The sequence below is a fragment of the Harpia harpyja genome, chromosome Z (genome assembly GCF_026419915.1).
Source record: "Harpia harpyja isolate bHarHar1 chromosome Z, bHarHar1 primary haplotype, whole genome shotgun sequence".
Lineage (NCBI taxonomy): Eukaryota > Metazoa > Chordata > Aves > Accipitriformes > Accipitridae > Harpia > Harpia harpyja.
In genome coordinates, this window is record NC_068969.1 from 72,827,894 (window position 1) to 72,855,313 (window position 27,420).

At 40.2% G+C, this 27,420-nt stretch overlaps 1 protein-coding gene across 4 annotated transcripts in view; it reads left to right on the forward strand.

Annotated features, from left to right (window-relative positions):
• The window catches only part of FRMD3 (FERM domain containing 3), a 154,317-nt gene that overhangs the window by 64,653 nt on the left and 62,244 nt on the right, over nucleotides 1-27,420 (forward strand). For 3 of the 4 annotated variants that reach the window (XM_052778098.1, XM_052778099.1, XM_052778101.1), the window contains 2 exons: nucleotides 1,712-1,816; nucleotides 21,662-21,704. In XM_052778098.1, the coding sequence (XP_052634058.1) occupies nucleotides 1,712-1,816; nucleotides 21,662-21,704 (148 nt within the window). The remainder of the gene's footprint in view (nucleotides 1-1,711; nucleotides 1,817-21,661; nucleotides 21,705-27,420) is intronic. The other variant, XM_052778102.1, reaches the window with a different exon arrangement.

Sequence of the window (27,420 nt, forward strand, 5' to 3'; positions counted from 1 at the left end):
ATAGGAGATAGAAGGTGAAGGAAGAAAGGAGCAGTGGAAGTAGATGGCTTTCACAGCAGGAAGAGCAGCAGAGCCCCCTGCATCAAGGAAAAAGAAAACTGTAGAGAAATTAGCAATTCACTTGTGGCTGGAAGTGGATTCAGGAGGAGAGAAGGTCCATGTGGCAGGGAAGGGGATGGCTGCAGGAGCCCTGGCACACTGGAAGGACCATAGGTCTCTGTCGGTGCCTGAACTGAGGGTGTTTTTTATTTAGTCTATTTGTTCAGTGATGGGAGTGAAAGGATGAGCAACTGTATCCACATCAGAATTCCTTATTAATTGTAAAGATAAGAAAATAGAGCATAGTTCACAGATTGTATTCTTTTCTAACACTCCAGTCTTGAAGGACGTCTCATTTCTATTGTGGGAAGCAGTAGGTCCCACTGGACAGTGGTGGTCCTGCGGCCATTGCTTCCTCTGCCCTTTAGAGTATGACCTTGGGCAGGTCACGGCACTGTTTTTGCCTCAGCTGCTTCTATGTGAAATGCAGATAATAGCAATGTCCAATATTGTAAAGCACCCTGAGAAATGCAGGAGCTATCTGTTCATTTTTGCCTAGCCATGCTTTTTAATGGTTTAAATTGCCTGTTAGCTTCTTAAAGAAAGGTTGAATAAGGCATAGCGTTAAAGTTTTCATGGACTCATTTGGAGGAACAATTAAGTAATTCTTTTATATAATGTGATTGCATATCCTGTGTAGTTTCTATTTTGTAAACATTAAAGAGCTAAGTTCAAGTTGTTTCACATCAACGAAGTGTAGAGTCTTGCCAAAACTTGCTACCTGGTCCGCAGCAGAGGTGTCTCAGTGCAGGACTGGGGTAGCCAGATAGAGGGAAAGAAATGCAGAGACCTGACCCTGCGACGTAGTGAAGCACCTTTGTCTGCTTACAGTGGACTGTTTAGGGGAACAGCTTTAGCCCGGTGTTAATATTCATACACATCACAATTCAGGAAAAAAAAATCACATTAGCTGGATCAGAAGAAATGTGAAAATTCATGTAGATTCTCCATATCAGGAGTAGATTAAGGAGAAATGAAACAGAGTATTGAGATTGAAGAAAGCAGAAATAGAGAATGAGATTGTTAACTAAACATCATGTGTACAGTAAGTTTCCTTAAGGCTATAGTTACCTAGTGACAATGCAAAGATGAAAACATCTCTTTCAGTCATTTGGGCATTTCTTCCTTGTACTGTAGTGCTGCCTGGAATTAAGGATTAGGTCTCTCTTGCTGTGGGCATTGCGTAAAGATCCAGTATGGTACTCACTGCCAAAACTGCTTGCAAACTTGGGGGATACAAATAATCACACACTGTTTTGAAATTCCATATGTAAATGGGTATCTGTTATGCCGTTACAGCATCAGGTGGAAATGTGGTTACTAGCAATGTATTAAATGTTATAAATGTGCAGCTATTAGAGTAGCATGGGTTTTCCTGAGGCAGAAGTAGTGATATTTTCTTAATGAATCAATTTGTGAATGTGCAGGGAGTACATTGATCACTAATCTCCTGCATCTTTTAGAGATGAATGCTGAAATCCTTGTCCTCATCTGAATAACAACAAATTTCATGTGCCATGTTCCTTGACACTTTGATTAGATTTTTTTAGTATTTATAGACAGCAAGTTCAGAATACTCATAATAATATATCAATTCTTTCTCTTTTTACAGAGAGAAACTAAAGGTCAGTTTCTCATAGATCACATCTGCAACTATTACAGCTTGCTGGAAAAAGACTATTTTGGCATTCGATATGTTGACCCTGAGAAGCAGAGGGTATGTATATGAACTCTGACTACATTTGCTTTTAAGTAATGCTGAATTGATTTTTTTTCCAATAAACAGGCAAGTTCTAATGCAAAGTTATGTATCTCTGAGGGTTTATTCTCTGGCCATAATCCATAGAGTTCCTAAAGTGGCATTATTAAATTAATTTTCCCCTCAGTTCATGTATATAGTTTCAAGTAAATTGATGTATTCTGATTTGTGTAGTTCTCCTGGGCACTGAAGATAGAAAAGATCTATAGGAATGACTCAGAGATAGCACAGGGTAGCCCTAGGCTCTGGCAGTGCACTGGAATTTGGGATTTCTATTTTTCTATAGAGTATGCTTCTTGGGAGATGTAGGAAGGAATCCTATTAACAGCTAAAAGCAGTCATTCTATTCCACTTTTCACAGTGCATGGACTTAGATATCTGTAATACACAAAATAGGTATGATTTGTCAGGTTGGGAGGGGGTTTCTTCAGGTTAGTTCTCCCTATGAGCATCTTTACATTTGTGCAATAATATTTACAGGCCTGTACTCTAGGCATTTGTGTGGACAGTGAGTAGTCATCTCTCTTAGGTGGAAGGTGGTCCTGCAGGTTGTATTCTGTAGGTGATTTGCTACTGCTGCTCCCTGTTTGGTTTCAGATGATTATTACTGTTTAAGAATAGGAAAGGATGGTCAACATAGGAAGCAGAAGTCCTCAGGTGGTGAAATTGAGAACTGTTTCTTCACTGTGTGGTCCTGCTGGTCTCAAGGTTAAGACTTAGATATGACTTTAGATATCATGGGGGCATATACTGGCACTTAAACTCTGGAAATGTTCACCAGTTTGAAACTGCTATGATTCAGGAGGAGAAGAACATTTTGCTGGGTATCTCTTGCTACACCCTAATAAGTTTTGTCAAAAATCACTGGAATTAGGGCATCACCCTCTGCTCAAACTTATAGAATTGCAATAGCTTTGCAAAGCTGCAGCAGGTCATTTCCATTGCATTCTCCTTTTAAAATTAAAATAAGTAGCAGAATACTTAGCAGTTACTATGGCCAGTGTACTTAACTCTTCACAATCATTAAAATTATAGAGGTGTTCACCTGGTTGGAATTGATAGGAGAAGTAGGTGGAGTGCTGCATTAGACTATAATTAGGTAGGACTTAATGAATACTTGCTTTTGTTGGCCCTTTCTCTGATAGTCACTGAAAAATTGCTGTAGAAAAGTTGTTTTACTTAACAGCAATCAAGAGGTTCTTTTAGTAAAAACTTTAATTTTTTTTTGGCAGAATACTTTAAAAAAGTGATGCTTCAGAAAAAACTCTAAAAATCCCATTGGGATGCCTGTTATATCATACCTTATGTGGTTCCCATGTTTGAAAGAGCTGTTAACTATATTGACAAATTTGCTGCAGTTTCTTATTCTCGTGGGCTATACAGTTGTTCTTTTACATCTTGTAGTATAGCTAATTCTGTGTTTATTTTATGGGAGATTATAGATTACACTGAAGCTTAAGTTTTCTCTTGGTAAATAGTAAAAGACAATCTGAGAAAACATTTATAGTCTTACCTAAAAAATCTTAGGTCTTCATTTCTCTTTATATCCAACAAGCAAGAATACTGTGGCCATCCTGTGTAGTAGGATGGCTCATATCAACTGGCCCAGTCTTCGGTGGGATTTAGTTAAGCAAACTTCTCAAGCTTACATTTTCCATACACACATTTTTAAATGCTGATTTATAGTTACTCTCACATTTTTAAGCATATGGATAATTTCTCTAATTGGGTATTAGTTCTTGATTTTAAACTCTCTCATGAATTAGGACATGAATTATAAGGGACATTTCTTTATACCGACTTAAGTGCTCTGGATGATGAATTGAAATCAACATACATTTTTCTCTTAGGCTTATTACAATTCATCAAAATAAGCCATTTTTACATGCAGTGTCTTCTATTGTCCCGTTGTCCTGTTCTGGTTTTTTTTGTTTTTTTTTTTTTTTTTTTAAGATTGCACTTCTAAATATTTATACATAAAATGCTTTCCCTCGGAGTGGATATTTCCTCTGCAACAAACCCTCTCCTAAGGACTAAACTGCAGACAAATATTATAATAAAGAAATACTGGGTTTATGTCATCTGGCTCTTTTGAATCTCTGATCTTGTTGAGGTTCACTTAACTGAGTCTGACCTCTGTATCAAATACAGATGCATGAATACCTCCCAGTCAGATGCAGGAAGACTGTGAAACTGTAATTACAATTCTTCTCCAATCAGCAGAAGACTGTTCTGATCTTTTTCTGGTCTTAAAGAAGCATACTAACCAATGATTTCCTAGTAGTATAACAAGCATGGGACTTTATGAGTAATTGTGCTGGGGCCCAGGCATTGTAGCTGGATAAAGTTTATCAGTAAATGGCTCAGTAGAAAAATAGAGGAAATCATGATTTTGCAATGATTAGGTAGGTGATGGATCTTCCCACGGTTTTGTATTGTAGCAGTTGTGAGCTTAGCTGCCTGAAATTCATGTTAACAAAACCCCCTGAGATTACAGGGGAGTAGTTGTTCAGGAATGTGGTTATAGAGATAAGCTGTAGCAAGTATAAGGTGTAGTGGGGTCACAGGAGGAATGCCACATTGTCGTAGCCACCTTACAAGAAAGAGTACTTATAGCTCTGTAGAAGAGATTTCTGAAGCTCCATGGAATTCTTGCAGGTCCCACCAAGGAAAAAGGGAGAGAGATTTCCTGCAGTACATTCTTAGAGTTGGTCAGACGTATTACACAACAGAAGCAGTAGCTCAGTAAAGGTCTGTAGGTGGAATTCACCAAGAGCTTCTTTCTAAACTTAAATCTGGTGATTTGACTGAGAAAATTGCTTTGAAGGGAAGCGATAATTCATCCTAAACCAGTTCAATAATGTGTGTGACAAAGTCCTTTGGTGCCCCGTAGGCAAATAAAGACATGTGGGACAATCAATAAAATGAATATTGCCTGGTCTGGGTTTGGCAGTAAGCCACCGGCATGATGTGACATGATAAAAGAAGACACTTTGTTTGCCCCTTCTTAGGATTGTATTTTCAGGAAAGTATTAATGTCATTACACCCTAATGAGACCTCAGCTATTCTGAACTAGATGTCTGCATTTAAAAAAAGATAAATTTAACTGAATGAGGAGAAGGAGTATTAGAAAGATAAAGAGAAAGGAGAGCTTGTTTTTGAGACAATATTAAGAAGGGCATAACCCATTTAGTGCAGCAAAACAAAGGATAAGGATATGGTTAAAAGAATGGTAGAATATGGTAGAAAGAAAAAGAAAGTTTAAGCAAGAGAGGTGGTTTCTCAATTAAGCCAACGAGAGCTGCAGAATCTGGAACAGCCATAATGGAGGCAATGGGGCAAAATTTTTAACTAGATTTGTAAAGAACTTTAAGAGAGATCTCTATAATTTTTTGGAAGGGATTTATACTAAAAATTGACAGAGATAGAGACTAGGTACCATCTTCTGAAGTTTCTTTCAAAGAATATGTAATAAAAGCTGAAACAAGAAAGCATAACTTTTTTTTAGGAGAGTTATTATTGATTCTGATGCAGGTAGCATACAATTCATGTTGCTTTGCCTGTTTTCTTGGAAGTGTTGAATGGCTCTGTTGTAGTTTATATTCCACTGCATAGTCTCTGTCTTTGAACAGAAAGAACTCTATCTGTGGTTCCAAATGAAACTGCCAAAAACATGCATTTAATTCTGGCTTTTAGGGAATTATTCTTGATTGGCTCTTTGAATTGTTAAGCTATATGACATCATAGTATATTATTATATTGTGTACACACATACATATATATATGTGTATATATATACACATAAGTAGTATGCAGAATTACTCCTGCTGGTGTTTAGTCTACCAGTGATGCTTGCCTCCCTTTTATTTGAATGTAATTTTTTGTGTGAAGGTTGCGGAGTTGCTCGAAAAGCTAATTTGCAGTCCTTTTGTTTTGTAGTCTATTGAGGGAGTTCAAGCAGGCAAAAATACCAGCTTTAATTCATCCTAAATGTCTTCTTTCACACTATGCTACCAAAATGTAGCATTTTGACTTTGGAGTGTTGAAACACTTGACTGAGTTTGAGAATTTAAAAAAACCAACTGTTTCAATATTTCAGGTGTTTCAAATGAAATGTTTCAATATTTGTGTTTAGAACATTCAGAACTTCTGACTTTGTGAAAAAGTAGATAATTGAGCTAATTGTCTTAGGTTGGAACAATAAATTTGAAATCTGGGAAAACTGTGATGAGAAACAGCTGTTAGTTTTATAGGTTATTGTCGTGGTTTAACCCCAGCCAGCAACTAAGCACCACGCAGCCACTCACTCACTCCCCCCCCACCCAGTGGGATGGGGGAGAAAATCGGGAAAAGAAGCAAAATCCGTGGGTTGAGATAAGAACAGTTTAACAGAACAGAAAAGAAGAAGCTAATAATGATAATGATAACACTACTAAAATGACAACAGCAATAATGAAACGATTGGAATGTACAAATGATGCACAGTGCAATTGCTCACCACCCGCTGACCGACACCCAGACAGTCCCCCAGCGGCGATTCTCCTCGCCCCCACTTCCCAGTTCCTATACAAAATGGGACGTCACATGGTATGGAATACACTGTTGGCCAGTTTGGGTCAGGTGCCCTGGCTGTGTCCTGTGCCAACTTCTTGTGCCCCTCCAGCTTTCTCGCTGGCTGGGCATGAGAAGCTGAAAAATCCTTGACATTAGTCTAAACACTACTGAGCAACAACTGAAAACATCAGTGTTATCAACATTCTTCACATACTGAACTCAAAACATAGCACCGTACCAGCTACTAGGAAGACAGTTAACTCTATCCCAGCTGAAACTAGGACAGTTATTTTTCAAGTAACTTTTAATGTATACTCTTTCCTCCCCCCAGCCCCCTTTTATAATAATCCTTTCCTTCTGCATAAGTAAACATGTGTGGATATTTTAGGCATACTTAAATTTTGTAAAATTTTCTATAGTTTTCCACTTCCTATTCCAGATCCAAAAAAGAAACTCTGGAAGACACTCTTAACAGAAGGCAGCATGGTAGCTTTTTTAATATCTTTGGATATACAGGAGAGTAACAATGCCAATGACCTCAAATTGAACTAGCAGTTAAAGACTCTAGGTACTACACCATATCTACTGTTTTATCTTCTAGCATCAGATTTGGATGTTCCTTTGGGGAAACTGTGCCTTAGGATAGCTTCAGAAAAGCCAGGTTTGTACTAAAAGTATGCAGTAAATTGCAGTATGACATTTCATGTCTAATGGTACTATGCTGGGAACAAATGAGTTCCTAGTGTTCATATATTAACTGTTGAATTTTTTGCTTGGATTTCTGAGAAAACTAAGTATATGGGATCACATTGTCTTTCTCCCCGACTCTCAACTGTAGTAACTTTTGAAGCCAGTTTTGGTCAAATTTGGCTGGGGATATAGGTCTCAAACATTAAGTTCCTGTAATGTTTCATGAAGATAAGCTGCCACATCAGTGGGTAAAACCTGATTATTCTTCTCACTGAGGGAGACACTGTAGGGCAAACCCATTCCACAGGGAATCTAGAGAAAGCTGACAGACATTTTAAGAACCCAGAAACTATCACTTGGAGCTTGTGTTTTTTCAAAATAAGTAGTTTCAAGCAGGAGACATACCTGGAGGAGGTGTTACTGATTCTGCTACTCAAGGTACTACCTATTGGTACATTTTTCATGTACTAGATGATATATTGAGGCCAATTATCACACTCTTGCCCTTGAGGAAATGCAGCATGGCTAATTCTGTGCAAGATACCCTGGACTGACTGAGCACCTTTTTTTGTGTTTTTTAGGCTGGTAGGAGATGGAAATAGGATGATATAATGCAGCTACTGTTTTGCATCTCTCACTAGAGGGGATCCCTTGTTGAGAGAGGCCACTGGTATTGAGGGCAATGGAGGATGGGGCTGAAGGAAGATGGTAGTGTGGTGAAATTTATTCTTTAAGTCCCTTCAGGAGGGCATCTGAGCAGTGATTTAAAGTTGTAAATACTTGTTTCCTTTTTTTTTTACCCCCAGTGGGTGGATTTGAGCACATGCTTGTGATTATGTTTTTGAATGTGAAAGTATAAGGTGATAGTTAGCCAGAAATAACCTGGAGCTACCGAAGGGGTAGGTTGGAAGTGTTAGGTGTTATGAAAAAGCTTTGTAGAACCCTGAAGCAACTGTGAAGTCTCACCAGACTCTGTAGAAATGTTTGAGATGATAGTAATCACCCTGAAACATTAAGATGCTTTGTCATTTGGATGTGCCGCAGGGTTGTCTGGGAACAGCACATCAGTGCAGTGGTTTTAGGTCTGTGCATGTATGCCTGGCCATATGAAAACAAAGCTTTCAAATCAGTGAAGCTGCTGTATGAATACACTCCCACTATGCAGCTTTATCTTTAAAGGTGGCTGTGAGAACGCTAGGATTTTCTGACTTCCCCAGTGTCGTGGTTTAAGCCCAGCTGGCAACTAAGCACCACATGGCTGCTTGCTCACTGCTCCTCTGCCCTGGTAGGACAGGGAGGAGTACTGGAAGAAAAAGTAAAACCTCAAGGGCTGAGATAAGTACAGTTTAATAGGACAACACAAGGAGAGAAGTAACAATAACAATAATACTAATAAAAGAACATATAAAGCGAGTGATGCACAATGCAATTGCTTACCACCCAGAGCCCGATGCTCAGCCCATTCCCGAGCTGCGATCCCTCCTCCCGCTGGCGAGGTCCCCCAGGTATATACTGAGCATCACGTCATATGTTATTGAATATCCCCTTGGCTAGTTCGCGTCAGGTCCCAGCTTCTTCTGAAAATTAACTCTATCTATCTCAGCCGAACCCAGGACATTATCCACCCCTTATTCTATACCATCTACGTCATGCCCAGATCCTACAGTTTCCAATTAATCACCACCACTTTCCCTGTCTTTGACATATATGTATACATATATATATACACACACAGGTATCATTCCCTTAGTCTTTGGGCCATCCCTCTAATGTGCCCGCTGAGTTCATTTAATCCATGACTTTGGGACTCCATCTGTTTTAACAGTCTTTCAGGGTAGGAGAGATGGTGTGTGGTGTTGGACTGTTGCATGCTGCATCTGGAGCTTGCAGATGGTGTGTTTGGTGTGGCCCATGCCAACAGTCTGCAGGTTGAAGGTGTCGATCTTGAGGAAGTTGCTAGGTGCCAGTTGCTGTAGCCAGTTCAAGTTCCATCACTGCTGCACTTTGCTCAGTTTCATCGAAGTCCATCCTTCAGTGATTTGGGTGCTTCTCACTGTAATACCATTGATATAGCATATAGCGACTGTAGTAATGATGACATACACTAGCAGGGTTATTTAGCAATTAACATCATACAACTTAATTCACTGGATATTCTGACCCAAAATCAAATCCCCTTGAGATACACATCAAACTTCCCTATCCTTCTTCATCACCCACCAAATGCACCCAGGTCCTTGAGCAAAAGCAATCCCACAGATGGGTTTGCCTTTGCCCAAGGCAGGACTAACCCAGACTGTCTTCCCTAACTTACTCTTCATGCACACCAAGGGGACTTTATCCCCTTCTATAGTATGTGTAAGTTTTGATTGGGCAGGGCCAGGTCAATTGGTAGACCTCTAGTTCTTAAATAACCAGGTGGCTTTTGCTAAATGTGTATCCCAATGTTTGAAGGTCCCATCCCCCATTGCTCTCAATGTAGTTTTTAGCAGTCCATTGTATTGTTTGATTTTCTCAGAGGCTGGTGCATGATAGGGAATGTGATATACCCATCAATGCCATGCTTTTTGGCCCAGCTGTCTATGAGGTTGTTTCAGAAATGAGTCTCATTGACTCAATTCTTTCTGGGGAGCCATGTCACCATAAGACTTCTTTTTCAAGGCCCAGGATAGTGTTCCAGGCAGTGGCATGGGGCACAGGATATGTTTCCAGACATCTGGTGGTTGCTTCCACCATTGTAAGCACATGGTGCTTGCCTTGGCGAGCTTGTGGGAGTGTGATATAGTCAATCTGCCAGACCTCCCCATATTTATTTCAGCCATCGTCCTCCATACCACAGGGGCTTCAACCACTTGGCTTGCTTGATTGCAGCATGTTACACATTCATGGATAACCTGTGCGATAGTGTCCATGGTCAAGTCCAACCTTTGATCACGAGCCCATCTAGATGTTGCATCTCTTCTTTGATGGCCTGAGGTCATGGGCCCACTAAGCTATAATTGCAGACCAGATCCACCTAAGCCACTTCAATCTTAGAAGCCTGATCCACCTGTTGGTTGTTTTGATGTTCTTCAGTGGCCCTACTCTTAGATGTGTGGGCATCTATGTGACGTACTTTTACAACCACATGGTCTAGCTGGGCAGCAATATCTTGCCGCAATGGGGCAGCCCAGCCAATGGGTTTGCCTCTGTGCTACCAGTTGCTCTGCTTCCATTGCTGCAACTACCCCCACAGTGCATTTGCCACTGTCCATGAGTCTAGAGATAGTGCACTGGCCACTTTTCTCAGTCAGCATTATCTAAAGCCAGCTGGAATGCTTTCACCTCTGCAAACTGACTCGATTCACCTTCTCCTTCAGCAGTTTCTGCAACTTGTCGTACAGGACTCCATACAGTAGCCTTCCACCTCTGATGCTTTCCCACAGTGCGACAGGACCCATCAGTGAACAGGGCATATTGCCTCTCATTTTCTGGCAGTTTATTATACAGCGGGGCCTCTTCAGCACGTGTCACCTCCTTCTCTGGCGATATTCCAAAATCTTTGCCTTCTGGCCAGTCCATGATCACTTCTAAAATTCATGGGAAACTGGGGTTTCCTCTGCAAGCCCATTGTGTGATCAGTGCAACCCACTCACTCCATGTGGCATCAATTGCATGATGTGTAGAGGAGACCCTCCCTTTGAACATACAGCCCAGCACTGGCAGCGGGGTGCTAAGAGGAGCTGTGCTTCAGTACCAGCCACTTCTGAGGCAGTTTGAACTCCTTCATATGCTGCCAATATCTCTTTTTCATTTGGAGTATAGCGACCCTCAGATCCTCTGTATCCCTGACTTCAAAAGCCCAGGGGTCAACCTCGGGTCCCCCCAGGTGCTTTCTGCCAGAGACTGCAGGTAGGGCCATTCTCCCTGGCTGTGGTATAGAGCACATTTTTAACATCTTGTCCTGCCTGTACTGGCCCGAGGGCTACTGCATGAACTATTTCCTGTTCAATTTGTTCAAAGGCTTGTCGTTGCTCAGGGCCCCATTTAAAATCATTCTTCTTCCGAGTTACTTGATAGAGAGGGCTTACAATCAGACTGTAATTTGGAATATGTATCCTCCCCAAAACCACAACACCTAAAAAAGCCTGTGTTTCCTTTTTATTAGTCAGTGGAGGAATAGTTGCTATTTTGTTGATCACATCCATTGGGATCTGATGATATCCATCTTGCCATTTTATTCCTAAAAATAATGTGCAGGTCACTTGATCTTATTTTGTTTTATGTCAAAACTGGCCGTCAGAAGGATTTGAACATTTTTCTTCCCTTTCTCAAAAACTTCTGCTGTGTTGCCCCATATGATGATGCCATCAATGTATTGCAGGTGTTCTGGAGCTTCACCCTGTTCCAGTGCAGCCTGGATCAGTCCATGGCAAATGGTGGGGCTGTGTTTCCACTCCTGGGGCAGTCAATTCCAGGTGTACTGGATACCCCCCACGAAGTGAAAGCAGACTGTGGCCAGCACTCTGCTGCCAAAGGGATTGAGAAAAACCCATTAGTGATATCAGTTGTGGAGCAGTTGGCTGCCTTTGACTCAAGTTTGTGTTGAAGTTCTAGCAAATCTGGCATGGCAGCACTCAGCAGCGGCATGACTTCATTCAGGCCACAACAGTCTACTGTTAGTCTCCAATCTCCGTTAGATTTCCGCACTGGCCATATGGGACTATTAAAGGGTGAGTGAGTTTTGTTGATCATCCCTTGGAATCTCCAGTCAATGAATCAGCTTATGGATGGGAATCTGAGAGTCTTGGTTCATGCAATATTGCCACCAGTGCACCATTGTGGAAGCAATTGGCACTTGTTGTTCTTCAACCCTCAGCAACCCCACAACACAAGGGTCCTTGGAGAGACCAGGCAAGGTGGACAGCTGTTCAATTTCCTCTGTCTCCAAAAGCTCACTGGTACCCTTTTGGGTCCTTGAAATACTCTCTCCTGAGATAGTCTATGCCAAGGATGCACAGGGCCTCTGGGACAGTCACAATGGGGTGTTTATGCCACTCATTCCCAGTCAGACTCACTTCAGCCTCCAATACAGTTAGCTGTTGGGATCCCCCTGTCACTCCAGAAATACAGATGGGTTTCACCCCTTTATAGCTTGGTGCCACTAGGGTACACTGTGCACCAGTGTCCACTAGAGCCTTATACCCCTGTCGGTCTGACGCACCAGGCCATTGAATCTACACAGTCCAACAAACCTGGTTGTCCCTTTTCTCCACCTGGCTGGAGGCTGGGCACCTCTAATCCTAGTCATAGTATTCGTTACTCACTTTTTGTAAACATGAATCAGAAGTCCCTTCAGGAGGATCAGAAGTGAGATCAACCCTTCTACTCTGTCTGGGGAACTGCCCACTGGAAACTTGAGTGGCATTTTTCCCTGAAGAATCCCCTTTTGTGATTGTTTTTCCTTGCAACTCATGTACCTGTGCCTCTAGGGTCAAGGCAGGTTTTCCATCCCACTTCCTCATGTCGTCTCCTTGTTATTGCAGGTAAAACCACAGGGTACCCCGTGGTGCATACCTTCTATGTCTTCTGTCTTGAGCAGAGGGACGCCTGTTCCTAATAGCTGAGATACGGGCCTGCAGAGGTGGGGAGTAGGACGTATAGTCTTTGAATTGCTGGAACTCCTGGGACAGTTTCTCCAGAACTAAGCAGCAGGCCCGTAGGGAGGAAGAGAGACTTCCTTTCTATTGCCAGAGTCAGCCAGCCATTTCGTCCACCATTTGTCCCTTGCCTTCTTTCCAGGACATTACTGCCAATGATACTATGACGGTAGTGCACTTTGTAGAAACTTCCCCACGTGGGTTGTGTGCATTGGACTTCATCTGATCTGTGGGTAACTGCTTGTTATCCAGATCATTATAAATCACCTCCAGCACAGCTAATTCCCTCAGGTACTGGATACCTCTCTCCATGGTGTTCCACTTGCCTGGGTGACATGTGACATCTTCCTTGAAAGAGTATCTTTTCTTCACACCTATCAGAAGTCACCTTCAGAGGCTGAGGGCTTCTTTTTTCCAATTGCCTTGTCAATGCCCCCTTCCCTAGACATGGATCCCAGCTGCTTGGCTTCCCTACCTTCTAATTCCAAACTACTGGCCCCATTATCCCAGCACTGGAGCAGCCAGGTAACAATGTGCTCGCCTGGGTGGTGGCTGAAATCCTTTCACATATCTCACAGCTCACTCAGGGATAGGGATCGGGTGATTATCTCTGGTTCTGCCTCTTCCTCCTGTTCTCATGATGACCCTGGTTCATCTTCATACCTTACTAACGGAACTGATTTTTTTGTGTATTTCTTCTTCTGTATAGGGGTGACAGGTACCGGCACAGGTTGGTCTCTGGTTCAGCCGCAATGCCTGTTGCTGGGGTTGGAGTAGCTGCAGTGCTTGTCACAAGGGTTGGAATAGCTGCAGTGCCTGTCGGTATGTTTTCCCTCCCTTCCCCCTGAGGGTGCTGCATAATATTGAGCAGTGTTTGGTAGATACTGGCCAGGGCCCAGCAGAGTGCGGTAAGCTGTGCCACTCTGGAATAGCCACAGCGTTTTCCTTTTAAATATTCTATCACTTTATCAGGATCCTGTAGTTGTTTGGGAGTGAAGATCCAAACCATTGGAAGTGAGTTCTCTAGATACCTGCCCATGTTCTCCCACATGCCATGCCACCCATGACTATCCAGCCTTGGGGCAGATCTCTCAGTGGTATTCTTAAAAAAAATTTTTTTAACCCTAAACAAGACCTGAGACACATTCAGGAAACAGCAATAATAGCATGCCGGCTTGAACATCCCAAGGATAAAAATTCTCAAAAGCTGTTGTAGTTAACCTAAAGGAGAAAGGGGAGCTGAAAGAGCAGGACAAAGTATCACTCCATCTTCCCCATAAATGGGGTGTGATTACTAATAAATTCCAAGAGAAGGCACCTGAGGTATGGGCATGGCAACAATGCTGCATATAGGTACCAGATTAACCTCATGACCAGTGATGTAATCATATCATAAGTTGACATTAGCCAGTACAGCAAAATGATAGTCCTGATACCTCTCCCAGAGGTGATAAACATCACTGCAGGGAATACATAGTGCATATAAGAACTTACATAACACCACCATGTGAACAAATAAACCAACATTGTGACCAGCGACTATTTAACTAATATAACAAATGCATATAACAAATTTGTTTTAACATGCTCGGGTCAGGTCTGTTGTTGTCTCAACCCTTTGTGCCCCACATTGGGCACCAAAAAGGAGTGTCATGCTTTAAGCCCATCTGGCAACTAAGCACCATGTGACTGCTTGCTCACTCCTCCCCACCTTCCTGGTGGGATGGGGAGGTGAATCGGAAGAAAAAGGTAAAACCTCCTGGGTGGAGATAAGGACAGTTTAATAGGGCAACACAAGGAGAGAAGAAGTAATAATAACAATAATACTAATAAAAGAATGTATCAAGCAAATGATGCACCATGCAATTGCTCACCACCCAGAACCTGATGCTCAGCCTGTTCCTGAGCTGTGATCCCTCCTCCTGCCAGCCAGCTCCCCCAGTTATATATTGAGAATGACATTCTGTGGTATGGAATATGCCCTTGGCTAGCTCGAGTCAGCTGTCGTGGCTGTGCTGCCTCCCAGCTTCTTCTGAAAATTACCTCTATCCCAGCCAAACCCAGGACACGTAGAGCACAGAGCCTGGCTCCGTGCATTGTTAGGAAGATGACATTGTGTGCTACGGATTTGCTGGTACTCCTGCCAGTCTTCCCCTAGAGAACTGTCGCAAATACAATTCTTGTTTTGATTTCAAGCTTAGACACAATGAAAACTGGTAGGCATCTCTACACACAAGTAGTTTTTTGTTGGATTACATGTTTATTTCACTAGTAAGGCTGCTGGGGAGTCCCATTTCTGTTCTAGAGTACATCACTTCCAATGGACCTGGGCAGAGTATTTGTTTAATCCTATAATGTAAGTTGTTCAGCATTGTCCCAGTAGTTACTAGGGAAGGAAGTTGGAGCCTGTGGTCTGTGAATAATGAATTTCTTTATCATGAAGTAGCAGTTCTGTTTTTAATGGGACATGTAGACAAAATGTACAGCAGTTCCTCATCAGAGAGACCTTTTGGAAGGGTCAGCAAGTCTTGGGTGCAGCTGATCTCTGCTTTAGCAACAAAAGCTATTTAATACATGTTTTTAAAAATATGCACTTAATCCCATGTGAGGGCGGTGAAGGTTGGCAGAAAGAGACAACAGATAATTTGCAACCTCAGTTTAACAAAGCTCTGTCTTTGTATAATGACTCATAAAGCTCCATACAGCTATGTAAAGAGATCTATCTGGGACCTCTCCAGTCTCTTTGAAGGCGTAGAGCAGAAGTATTATAGGATGAACACCAGAGTGACTGAACTATAGGTTAATTAAAATTTTAATGCTTCACCGTTCATATGTATCTCTCCTCCTGGTCAGAGTTATCACAAAACCTATGTGCTTTTGCATGAAGTCTTGCTGTGACCCTGCTTGGTGTGTGCAGTTCAGGTCATGCTGTTTCAAAAAAATGTAGTAGAACTAGAAAAGGAAAAAGGGCGGCCATAAGAATGATACCAAGGAGTGGATTTCATATGAAGAGAGATAGATTAGACTAGAATAATTCAGCTAGAAAAAGAGGTGAGTGAGAGAGAATGAGTGAGACACGAGAACAAGAGAATGAGCAAGAGAGAATGAGAGAGAAAGATGTGATGTAAAATGGCTTGGATAAAGATTGGCAGGGAAAGATTGCCCTGTAATTCTTATAACAGAACTAAAAAGCGCTTAAGGAAATTACAAAGCAATTGGTATCGAGAAATAGTTTTTAAAATACCATACCTAGTCATAAATTTCATTGTTGTAGCTGCCAAAAATATAAAAAAAGTGTTAAAAAATAAGTGTATAGACAAATTGGTGAAAGTCTACAAAGACATACAAACAAATTGTCATGGAGGCTGGTGGAAAAAATCCAGTGAACACAATGGGAGCTATTACTTTTGTTATTTTTCTAAGTGTTTGCTTCAGGCCATTTTCAGGGACAAAGTGCTGAGATAAATGGATACTTGCTTTTACCAGTAGAGGTGCATTTATGTACTAAACAAAATCTTGGCATAAATGTATAGTAGTGTGAATAAACATACATACTTAATTCAGCAGTAATGCTACTAACTGAAATATCTTGTGTGAAGATTAGTAACTTTGTAAACCAAATCATTCTGCAGGCTATTTTAATAAGAGTAAAGACGGGTTTTCCATCAATTGTGAACCTGTTGTCTGTGAACACGTGGTAGCTCATGCATATACCAATATATGCAGATTTTATGGCCACATGTTCAGCTGATGTAGAGGTTATGGATCGGTTGAGCTACTCCAACTTACAGCGTTGGAGTTTTTCTGAATATTTTAGTGTAATAGGAATAACAGAGGGAGAATTTGGAAATTTGTTTAATTTCAGCTCAGAATCATATAAATGGTGATTCTGTTCTAATGTATGGTAATATTTCTGGACGAGATTAATTTTTGTCATAGTTATGTACGTTGTTTCTTCCTGCTTGGCATACCACTAACCAGAGTCAATGCTCTGATTTTGGGAAGAGTACAGCTCCTTTGCTGCAATAGAACAATATGAATATTCTTGGTATAGAGGTTCTTGAAGCCATGAAAAAATGATATAAGCCTCAGGGCATGAAGAAGGGGACATACAGGGTGCCCTGGGTCATTTGGCATCTGTTACGCCGGTATAGAGTTGGCACCCAATTAATTCCCATGTCTGAGCTGCCATTAGCTTTGGATACTGTTATGATTTTTTTTTTTTGAGTCTGACTTTCGGCAGGCGGTGACCTGGTGCAAGTCACTGCCTTGAGGCTAAAGCAAATTGATTTTGATTTGCTTTTCATTCAAGGAAAAGGTTAGGTATTTGTTTTCAAGATTAATATAGGGTTGAGGTTTAAATAAAATTATTTTTATTACTTTTCTAGCAGTGTTTCAGCGTGTATCTCCATTCTCCTGGTCTCTTCTGTCCATTAAACAAAGTCTTCAAATCCAGTCCTTGCCTAGCTAGAATGTTCTTGTGACATCTGCAGGTTCTTCTGATTCTCTTTTACTGTATGCACATCTGAGCACTTGACTGAGTATTGCTTGCTGAGGGGGATTTAAGTATTCATGGCATTTGGCCACTTTTGGTTGCCCCTTCATTACTGGTGCTCTTGCAAACACAGGGACTAAATCAAAAGCCTCTTGTGTTGGAGAAGGGGAGAGAGTTTTCACTGAATTCATTGGACTTCTGGTTGATCAGGTCCCAAGCACCTGCTTTTGGCTTGGCAGATTTTTAGGAGGTGGTCTTTGGTTTATGCCAGTCTTATGCAGGAGTCCATAGGAAGAGGAGAGTGGAGCACACATCTTTGCACTGTAGAGTGGCTGTTGCAATATAGAGGAAGAACAATGTGGGGATTTTAATAACACCTGACCCCTTACAAGGGCTGTAAGAGTAGATATGGTACATTGTGTCCTCTTTCCTCCCTGCTTCTTATTCTAAAACCCTTAACCCTGTGCTATACTGAGACCAAGCTCAGTCCTGTCTGAGCTTCTCAGTAAATGATTTCATTTGAAACAGGTTGTTGTCTGAAGCATCTTTACTAAAAGCACATCAGTGATTGAAGAGTTAAAATTACTTTCTAGAATGGTGCTTTTACCCTTGCATGGTGTCCTTGCTCATCCTGAGCTTTTGCTGTGGAAGGTGGTAGCACATCAGCTGTTCAGCATTTGTGGGTAAGCAAGAACACACCTGGCCTCGCTAATGACTACTCAGTGCCACTTAAAGGCTGATCAGAGGTGAGGACTGTATTTACAAAGTAAAAATTGCACTAAATTGAAACACAGCATGCAGTTGCAATGAAACCTTATTCAGAAGGCAATTCTCAGCATATTTTAGGATCCCAGGACCAGAAGTGATATCCATAATAGTTTGCTTAGTCACCACTGGCACTTGAAGCACCAAGACTCATTAGCTATCCCATGACTGACCTTCAAGATCTCTAAGTATCTTTCTCTCTACCTTCTGCTTCTGTGAGGATGTCTGTCTGACCATCTAGATACCCAGCTGCTACTCAAAACTCTTTCGGCAGAAGAGATTAGAAATTGTCAGTACTGAACTCACACCTTACCTCACCTCCTTGGTAATAGGTTTTAGCTGGATTAGGATCAAAGTCTTTTCTTCTCTGTTGGGCAACAACCATGTTGCTAACACACCATCAAGGAAATGGGAGGCTCAGCCTCTGCAGGAATGATTTCTGATGAACATTAAGTACTATGACATATAAAGCCAAGCTGGTTTGAGGGTGTAGGCCATCATCCAATTAAAGCAGCCTTTATGGACAACAGTGTGAAATACATGAGGCAAAAATGAAACTGTATAAGGTTGTTGGGGTTTTTTTCTCCCACTAGTTTGCATATTTTAGTGCAAGGAGAGAAAGTAAAGATTCTTGTCTCTGGTTCCAAGTTTACATCTGACTTGTTTTGTTTGTCTGTTTTATTTGTCTTATGAGGTGTTAGCCTTACAAGAAAGAATTGGAAACACCTAAGGTCTGTTCCCGCAAGGCAGTGTGGCATACAGTACTAATGACAATTTTTTGCAGTTGAAGATTTAAAATGCTTTTAAAATTTGGCCTGACAAGCTAACTCGAAATGCTGTATTTTTCTTTCCTCTGAGGAATTTTTTTCTTTTTCAGCAAAATTGTTAAAAAAAAAGATGGATACATGGAAAAGGCATTTTGCAAAGCCAGATGATTTTCAGTTGAAAATTCCTGCAGAAACCCTTTGATGAATTTATAGGAACCTTAATCTGGTCCTAGCTATAACAGCTAATTAATCTTGGAATAAATATAGCATGAATACTCTGTAGTAGAGATGAGGCACAGTTATTAATTATTAACAGTCAATGCTGTAAGGCTAGAAGATAAGTACTCAGGGGAAAATCTTTCCTAAAACTCAAATTGAAATACGCAAACAAATATAGGGGTGGCTATTTTCAGATAGCAATGACTGGGTGTTTATCTTCCCCTGGCACTCAGAAAGCATTAAGCACCTAATTGCTGTGTCTTTGAAAATCTCCACAAATTATAAAGTAACTGCTCAGTTTTCTGGAAGATTCAGCTGAATTGCCTACACGTTTGCAATCTTCCACTAACAGAAGGTCACCACAGAAATCTGAGCTTCTAAAAACTGCCTGGCAGTTCCTTGACCTCCAAGTGAAAGTCTAGACTGCTTAATTGCTCGCTGTCTTTTCAATCCATTTTTAACCCATGAAAGTCAGGTCTTAGTGAAACATGTTTGCTTTTGGACATGTTAGCTACATCTGTGTTCCTGGGGATTTGGTGCACTGCATGAGGAATTTCATCCATGTTTCCCCTTTTTCATTATTCATATGGTGAATTATGAGGGTTTCATATTTGCAGATTGGTTTTTTTTACCTCTGACTTGTTGTTAGAATAGGTAATGGACTTCTTCAAACAGCTGTAAATGCTGACCTAGTCTATGCTAATACTTCAGCCTGGCCTTTCAAAAAGAAATATCAAACAAATTGTGTTGTGCTCCTGCTAGATGAAAATAGTGAGACATCTCTTAACATTCAGTTCCCTGGGAACAGTATAGCATGGCTCACTGTCCAAGTTCGTCTTTGCTGTCTGAATCTTCAGCTAGGACTGCCTAGATCCTGGTGGAGGTGGGGGGTGTGTGTGGAGAGATTAAGGAAAGTAAAGTTGTTTATCTGTGTGTCTTGACTGGTTTCCTACCTGTGACTTCATTCTGGATTATGTATCTATAAAGTACCGCAGACAGTAGCAAATCTCTTAAATTGCCTTACCTTTTTATGAACAACCCTCACCCCCCCATTATTCAGAACAAAATGTATAAATAATGTATCTGTGTGATCTAAAAAAGAATGAAATGAGCTAGATATTTCTGGTAAGTTGGTGAAACAGGCATTGCTTTCTCAATTCTGTTTCTTTCTCCTTTTCCCCCCAAAAGAGAGTTACTGGGGAGAGAGAAGAGGTGAAGAAATGTTGTGGGGTTGTTTGTTGTTGTTGTTTGAAGTTTGGGGTGGTTGTTTTTTTGTTTTGTGTGTCTTTTGAGTACTAGCGTTCTATATCAGTCTCTCAGTGATAAGTGAGCTTCAAACAGAAATACATAGTAGTGCTTATCTCCAATATTGCTGTAAACTATATGCAGGAGTTTCTGAGCAGCCATTGCATAAAAGCTGCAGATATTTGAAAATGTTCTTTCCAAGGTATTTTTTTTGTCAGAAATTATGTTCCAGAAAACTAATTTACAGTTACCCGTGATTTTGTCTGAATTCTTGAGATGTCATGATTTTTTAAATAATAATTTTCTGTCACCTATTAACAATTCCTACAAAATATCTTCCCCTGGCCTTTCTCTGTAGTAGAATTACTCTAATTTATGAGGAAAAATAGTAGTTGATGTAGGATATTTTAAGTACTACATATGGTTTAAAAAATGCTAGGTTTTCTTTTTGCAGTAGACCATAGGGATTTAGAGCTAGAATGAAAAGGGTTAAAAAAGAAACCCCTTAGTGCAAGGGCTTCCAGTGTTGATTATGCTTATTAAAGTTGAATACTTTGCTTTTTGACCAGCTGCTTCTGCAGCACAAATCTCATTTTAGTGTGGAGATTTTTTGCTTGCAGGAAAAATCCTAGTACAAATGCTGTTGGCTGTGGTCAGAAGTGGCACTTGTTCTTTTGTCAATCAAAACATCCTCCTGAACAGTTCAGCTAGTGTTAGCAGGGGTTGTGCTAAAGCTCTTAACTAAAATGTGAGCCTAGCTTTTCATCACAGAAGCTCCTGAGTTTACTTTCCAGGAAAATAAAAAAATGAAACTTTTCCTGCCATTGCAGTCTTTCCCTGGAAAGTTCTACACCAACTGGTAGGCTTCCATACCTCTCTGTTGTACATTGACTGTCTGTAGCGTAAACATTTCATGGAAAAATACACTTTTTCCCTTCAGATTTTTAGTTCTTGCTAGAAGAGAACCATAGCTTGTGTTCTGAGGGTGCTGGCTGAGTATACAGTATTTACACATGCTTTAGTTATAAGAACTATAGAAGACAGCATTAATGAACAGATGATGTTAATGTTTCTGAATAGTCTGTCCTCCTGTCCAGTATGATCATTCTTCTGGAAAAAAATGGTTGAAAGTGTAAGACTGAAATGTCTGCTGCAAACTAATCACTAGAGCCTCTTTACTTTAAATTTGTCTTTGCAATATTTGTCTTATTTTTGTCTCAGCGACATCTTATAAGCAGTGGTAACATCAAGTATGCTTATACGGTGCAATTCCAGTATTACAACAGTATGGAGGTGCTTTTTCCTGTTTCTCTATGTCTCAGTGAAACCAAAATCCTACTACCTATTTTTGGTACCACATACATCTACAAGGATGTTTCTGTCTGCTGTGGTCTGTATTAACCTCTGCTCTCTGCTTTGCCTTTCCAGCACTGGCTTGAGCCCAACAAGTCCATCTTCAAGCAAATGAAATGTAAGTGTTGAGAGCTCATGTTTCTGAACTGCTTTTGAAATGCCCAGAGGTTTTCCTGTGCTTCCATGCAGTAGTTTAGAATATGCTTCATTTGCTTCTGGTGCAAATAGGGCCTTCATGTCCTATCTGGACTCCTAAAAACTCCATGCCACCCTCATTTCACTGTCTCACAGTGCTCTGCACATCAAGAGCTTTCCCTCACTGCTCAAGGCTAGAGCCAGAGGCCAGCTGTTGTGTGTGGGGTTGCAGATCCGGTGCAAAGACTTTTATGTTCTGGCTCTTGTTTTCAGTCAGACATAATTACCCACTGGGAGATGGCAATAAAATACGGAGTGTGGCAATCTGCTTCTGGGTCTTTCTTGTTTGCTTTCTTTCCATTTCCGCCTTGCTTCCTGGCAATGGAGAGCATTGGTTTGAGATCATTGTTACAGTCCAGCAAACTCAAGTGCTATGGGTTAAGTGGTGACCTCCTGCCTCAGAGAAGTGGAAAATTACAGTCGTTATTTAAAAAAGACTCCTCAAAATAGGAATGTATTATTTTAATTATCTTTTTGAACTGTTATGGTCTGGCTCATCCTTTCCATTAAATGGATCAACTGTGAAGATTTCTTCAGGAAACAAAACTGCTTTGATACTCAGAAGTTTATTTCCAGCAGTGGAAGACAGTGTTTATTTGGCAGTTCTGGAGACTTGATTTAGGTCATTGGGAGTTGTATCTTGTTTAATAAAAGCTGTTGTCTATCTCTATACTTAGTTTATGAAATGAAGGAGAATTTTACTCACATACCCTTTGTATGCAGCTGTTTTCTGTTTTAAGCATAAGTAAAAGGTGTCTTTTGTGTGGGAGATAATATATTTGTTTTAAAATGTGATGAGGCTTAAGAGATTGTCTAATATGTAAAAACGGTTAATCCTGAGTGTTGGCTGGACCACATGGAATGCTTCAAGAAATTCTTCCATTAATGCAGCAATAGTGTATCTTGCAATATGTGTGTACATGTGTATATGAGCATGCACACATATACCTAGCATATTCAATGTGAACTGCTTATATCTAGTGTTTAGGTAGGTGGAGTGTTATCCAGTAAAAGAATGTCAAGCTAAAACTAAGTTGTGCTCCTCTGCAATGCTAGTGAAGGAAGAAAAGAGGGACTGTAATAATTACAAATTATCACTTTCTTCCTTCCGATGTGTTACCAAAAGTAGAACTGAATTTCCTCAAAGCATCCTCTAATCTGCATTTGTATCACTGCTTTCACCCAACAAAGCGTAAGGGCTCATGAGTCTTGTTGCACTTTGCATAGCAACATATTCAGGAACTCTGCCAACAGATGCACCGAGAGTGTTTTGATTTATTCAAAACAACTCTACCTGCACATAGATGTTGCCTAGATGTGATCAATGGTACTCTATAAATTCCATAGATGTACTGATGTGATGGTCTCATCAGAGGACTTGTGTGGCTTTTGGGGTAGAATCCTGATCAAAACTGTGAACGCTGGAAAATGAATGCATAGAAAAAAAGTAAAATAAAATGCAGCTAGTATGAGGTTATTTATCATGGTGAAAAGGTCTCAACAACAACAACAAAAGAGAATGAGATGCTAATAAAGGTGTTTTGTTATCAGCCTTAGATTTAGGACACAGAAGTAGAATTAACTATGTGATTGGCTTTTCATGAGCAACTTCAGTTTAATACTGGTGTAACCTAACTTTATCTTTTGTCACAGATAAAGAACTTCAGTTGCTACAGTAACCCTTTAAAGAAACAAAACAAGGAGATATATGTATATATTTCATATACATGTGTAGAAACCATGTAGATTATGCATAAATATATTTTTTGCTCCCAGAGGTTTCAAGGATGTTTTTGTAAGCATTTCACATCAGGAACCTCTTGATTTATTTTTCTAAAAATATGCTATGTTAATGTAGAACACTAAACAATTCCTAAAGGCACATGAGGTTAATTTGTATTTTATCTAAAAATATTCAGTCTACTGTGAAAAGATTTAGACTCAGAAGAAGAAATTACCAATATTCATTTGAAAAGCATCACAGTCTCGGGTGACAATAGTGAGGACTGAAATTAGTAGCAGGTAGAAAGTGTAAAAACTGAAGGTTTCCTTTTCTTTCTCTGCCATTAAGGAATTCAGAAAACAGTGAAATGATCTGTTTTGTAAGAATGGACTTTCATTTCCTCTGATGCAAGAGTAGGTTGTATTAACACTAATGATTCAAAATGTTCGAAATTCAGGTGAATGCTCAGTTTACATAGGATTACAGAGCACCTGCATATGTGCAGCAGAATTTGAAAAATGCTGCATGCTTGATCTCAGCTACCATTTATGGGGAACTTCATTTTCCCCCTGCACAGCAACAAGGTTTTCAGTGTATTTATTCGTGCAGCTCAGTGTTGACAAATATTTTGAGCAGAAAAGGTGTGACTGGGACTCCTGTTCTAATACAAATTTCAGTAGGTACTAGATTTCATGGGCCTCAGTAGTACATGAATCACTTAGGCATAATCCCTCTATATAGTCAGGTTGTACAGAAATCACAATTTGGCAGCTATACATTTCTGTCAGTGGGGTAGAATGTTGTGTGTTTGAAGCTCTGAAGTCTGCATAGGTTTTTGTGTGATGTGCTACCATTTTAATTCCTTTAGCTTTGGCAAAAATGGCTTTAAGTTCATGTTTAGTAATACTGCGATAAGATGGAGTCTTCCAAAATATTTTGTATTTTGTCTTGTCACATATGAAACCATATTTAAATGTGTCCTGGTGCAACACAAGAAGAATGAAGGCATGACATCTCTTTTGTCTCAGCATCTACCTTTGCATTTTCCATCTGCACTGAAATGTTTGTGTCATAACATGTTGTTGTAAAGTCTAGGTCTGTGCCTCAGCCATCTTTACCACTGATTTTGCCTGAGAGGGGAAATTTTAGTCTCTCAGAAATGCCCTGAACAACTGCCAGTCTTGTTTGTACTGGTTGAAGCCGGTTGGTGGCCAGTGATCAGTAGCTGTGAGCACCATGCTTCCAACAGTGTGTTGAAAAACTCTCGGGAAGATTGCCTAAGGTAGCTGCACCTTTGTGGTTCTAGATAAAGTCCTTTTAAAACCAGTTTTTCTGTTCTGTTGCATGTTATTCTCTCCCAGATGCTGACAGTAAAGTTCTTCTCCATGTGTCCATCTTACATTTTTTTACTTATTTTTCTGTCTAGGAATGTCTTGGTGTAAATCCTACTGGTCACATCAGCACTAATGTTTAACTAAAGAACAGAGTTTTCCCATGCACTTTCCCTCTCTTTTTCATTAATTTTAAAGGTTATTCTGTAAAGTATGCAGCTATCTTGTCATGTGCTTTATGGGAAATATCCGACTACATGGCTTTTGTTCTTGATGACAGTGGAACAGAATCAGTTCTGTTGCTCTGATGTGCAAGTTCAAAATTTACATGTTTTTCTTGCTGCCTTGCATGTCAGATGATCTGGGAGAATAACGCAAAAAGGATGTTCTCCTGTGACAGGCCATTGGAATTTGTTAAGTTAATTTCCTTATCTCTAATCCTGTCATAAAATGTGAAAGGACATAGAATGAACCAGGGGAAGCAAGAACCCAGATGCAGAGATGGGTTGTGCAAAACTTTCTAAAGATTCTTAAATCTCAACAAACTTATCAGTTTTCATGTCTCAGTACGAATCTGAAAAAGAGTTTAATCAAATATGAGGTTTATAAATCCATGCACAGTGAAAACAGAAAGTTTTGTGTGATTCTTCAGGCATTAATCTGGATGCTGTATGTTCTTTACCTATGATCCTCATGAAGATTTAATAACATGCTTTAAAGCATTGTTATAACTGGTTGATGAAAATCCACCTTGCCCTGTGTTGTCCCATAACTAATTGAGTGCAATGAAGTGCAAACAATTTGAGGTTTATGATAGATTAGGTATCTCTTATGCATAAAATAAAAACACTGAGTAGTGTTCTGTCTTAAACATGCTGAGCAAGTGGTATGGATGAACCACTGATTCATTTGCTGGGGAAGAGGTATATGGAAACAACAGCATATGTCTTAGGGTTCCCCAGAGATCCTTCTGCAGCATCAGTGAACATGAAGACTGTTTGAGTATAATGTTTTTGGTTTTTTTAAAATGATAACTAACTTTTGGTAGGGTAGTGTAGTTTGGAGAATATGTAACATCAAGGAGAGACGTAGGAATTTTTCTGCAGTGTTGCATTCTCAGGGCTATGAAGATAAGTTAAACATCCACATTTGGCTTTCAGTATCCATCTGTACTCCGTGTTTAATCAAAAAACCCAACACTGCCAGTACAGCTCATTACAGAAGCTAGTATTTGTGCTGGATGAAAAGCAGGTTGTTAAAAACAACCAGGAAACCTTCCCAAAAGTTGCAGCTGAGAATCTTCCATCCTTCTCCCTCTTTGGTTCGCACTTCTAAAACTTCAGTGAAGTTTTTCACCAGCTTTTAAAAAAATTTTTGGCTTACATAAATATTTCTTTCTTGTTTTTTTTTTTTCCAATTATCTTTCAATGAAGAAAATGTTAATATGAATGTGTAGTTTTTCTTAGGCTTATCATTCCCTATAAGCTCTTCATCTACACAGAAGACGAATGATTCAGTGGGCTTTGCTTAAAAATGAATGCATGTAAGATTCAGTCCCTTACACATAGGTATCTGTGCCAAGGGGTGCAGCTCCCATATCCCTCTTTGTTCAGGTCAGGATGTTAGAGCTTTGATTTTTTAGTTAGGAGATCCTTACTGTTTCAGGTACACTGAATAGTTTGTCTTAGTTAAATGCAACTGAAATAAACCTTAAAAACATACAATCAGTTGCCTGGAAACCTGCCATCTGTGTGTGTAGTTCCTTCATGAGGGTCTAGATCATGACTGGTTTCAGCACTTGATATCATTTAAATGGTTTTATTTGTTCTTTTGCCTTCATCTCTTATGTGCTGTTAGCACATAAACTGGCAAATTAGTTGCCCTATTGCAATGGAATTCGCAGTCAATGCTATTCTCCACGCTAAAGTCCTTTGAAATTATTGTAATTGTGAATCTTTTTTAGTGAGAAAGCAAAGCCTGTGATGGTAGGAAATTCTGACAAAGCCTTGGGCATTTCGCTATACCAGCTGCTCCTTATCTGACAGATAAAGGACCACTCTGAAAGACAAGGCTTATAGCTATTATAAAACTGATTATATTGAGACTAGTTTTGTGTTGAAGAAATGTTCTTCTACAAATTGAGTTCTGTTTTCGGAAGGTTTGTTGTTAATGTTTCCACTTTAATGTGTGAGTAAGTGGTAGAAAGTAATTTTGCTTTCAAGGAATTGAGGATTTGTCTGGTTTGACTATCTCATCTCTTGAGCTGATACAATTCACTGCCTATCTTGCTTTCCACTACAAGAATATAGTGAATGAGAGAATATGAGGGTCTCATGTGTGTTTCTCCAGTGCTGTAAAATCTGTAAGATGAAGGCCTTACTAAATGTTTACATATCATCAAATGCATTTTTGGAGGAACCTTAGGCTCATGATCCATTTTAAAATTAAGATGGAGAGGAAAATGGATAGCTGTGGGGGTTCCCTCCTTCTCCTTTCAAGTATTCATTGTTTGTGGCTGGTTTTCTAACTGGGAAGGATGAACAGAAAAAGAGGATCCTGTTTCCTTCTGTAATTGCAGGGTACCT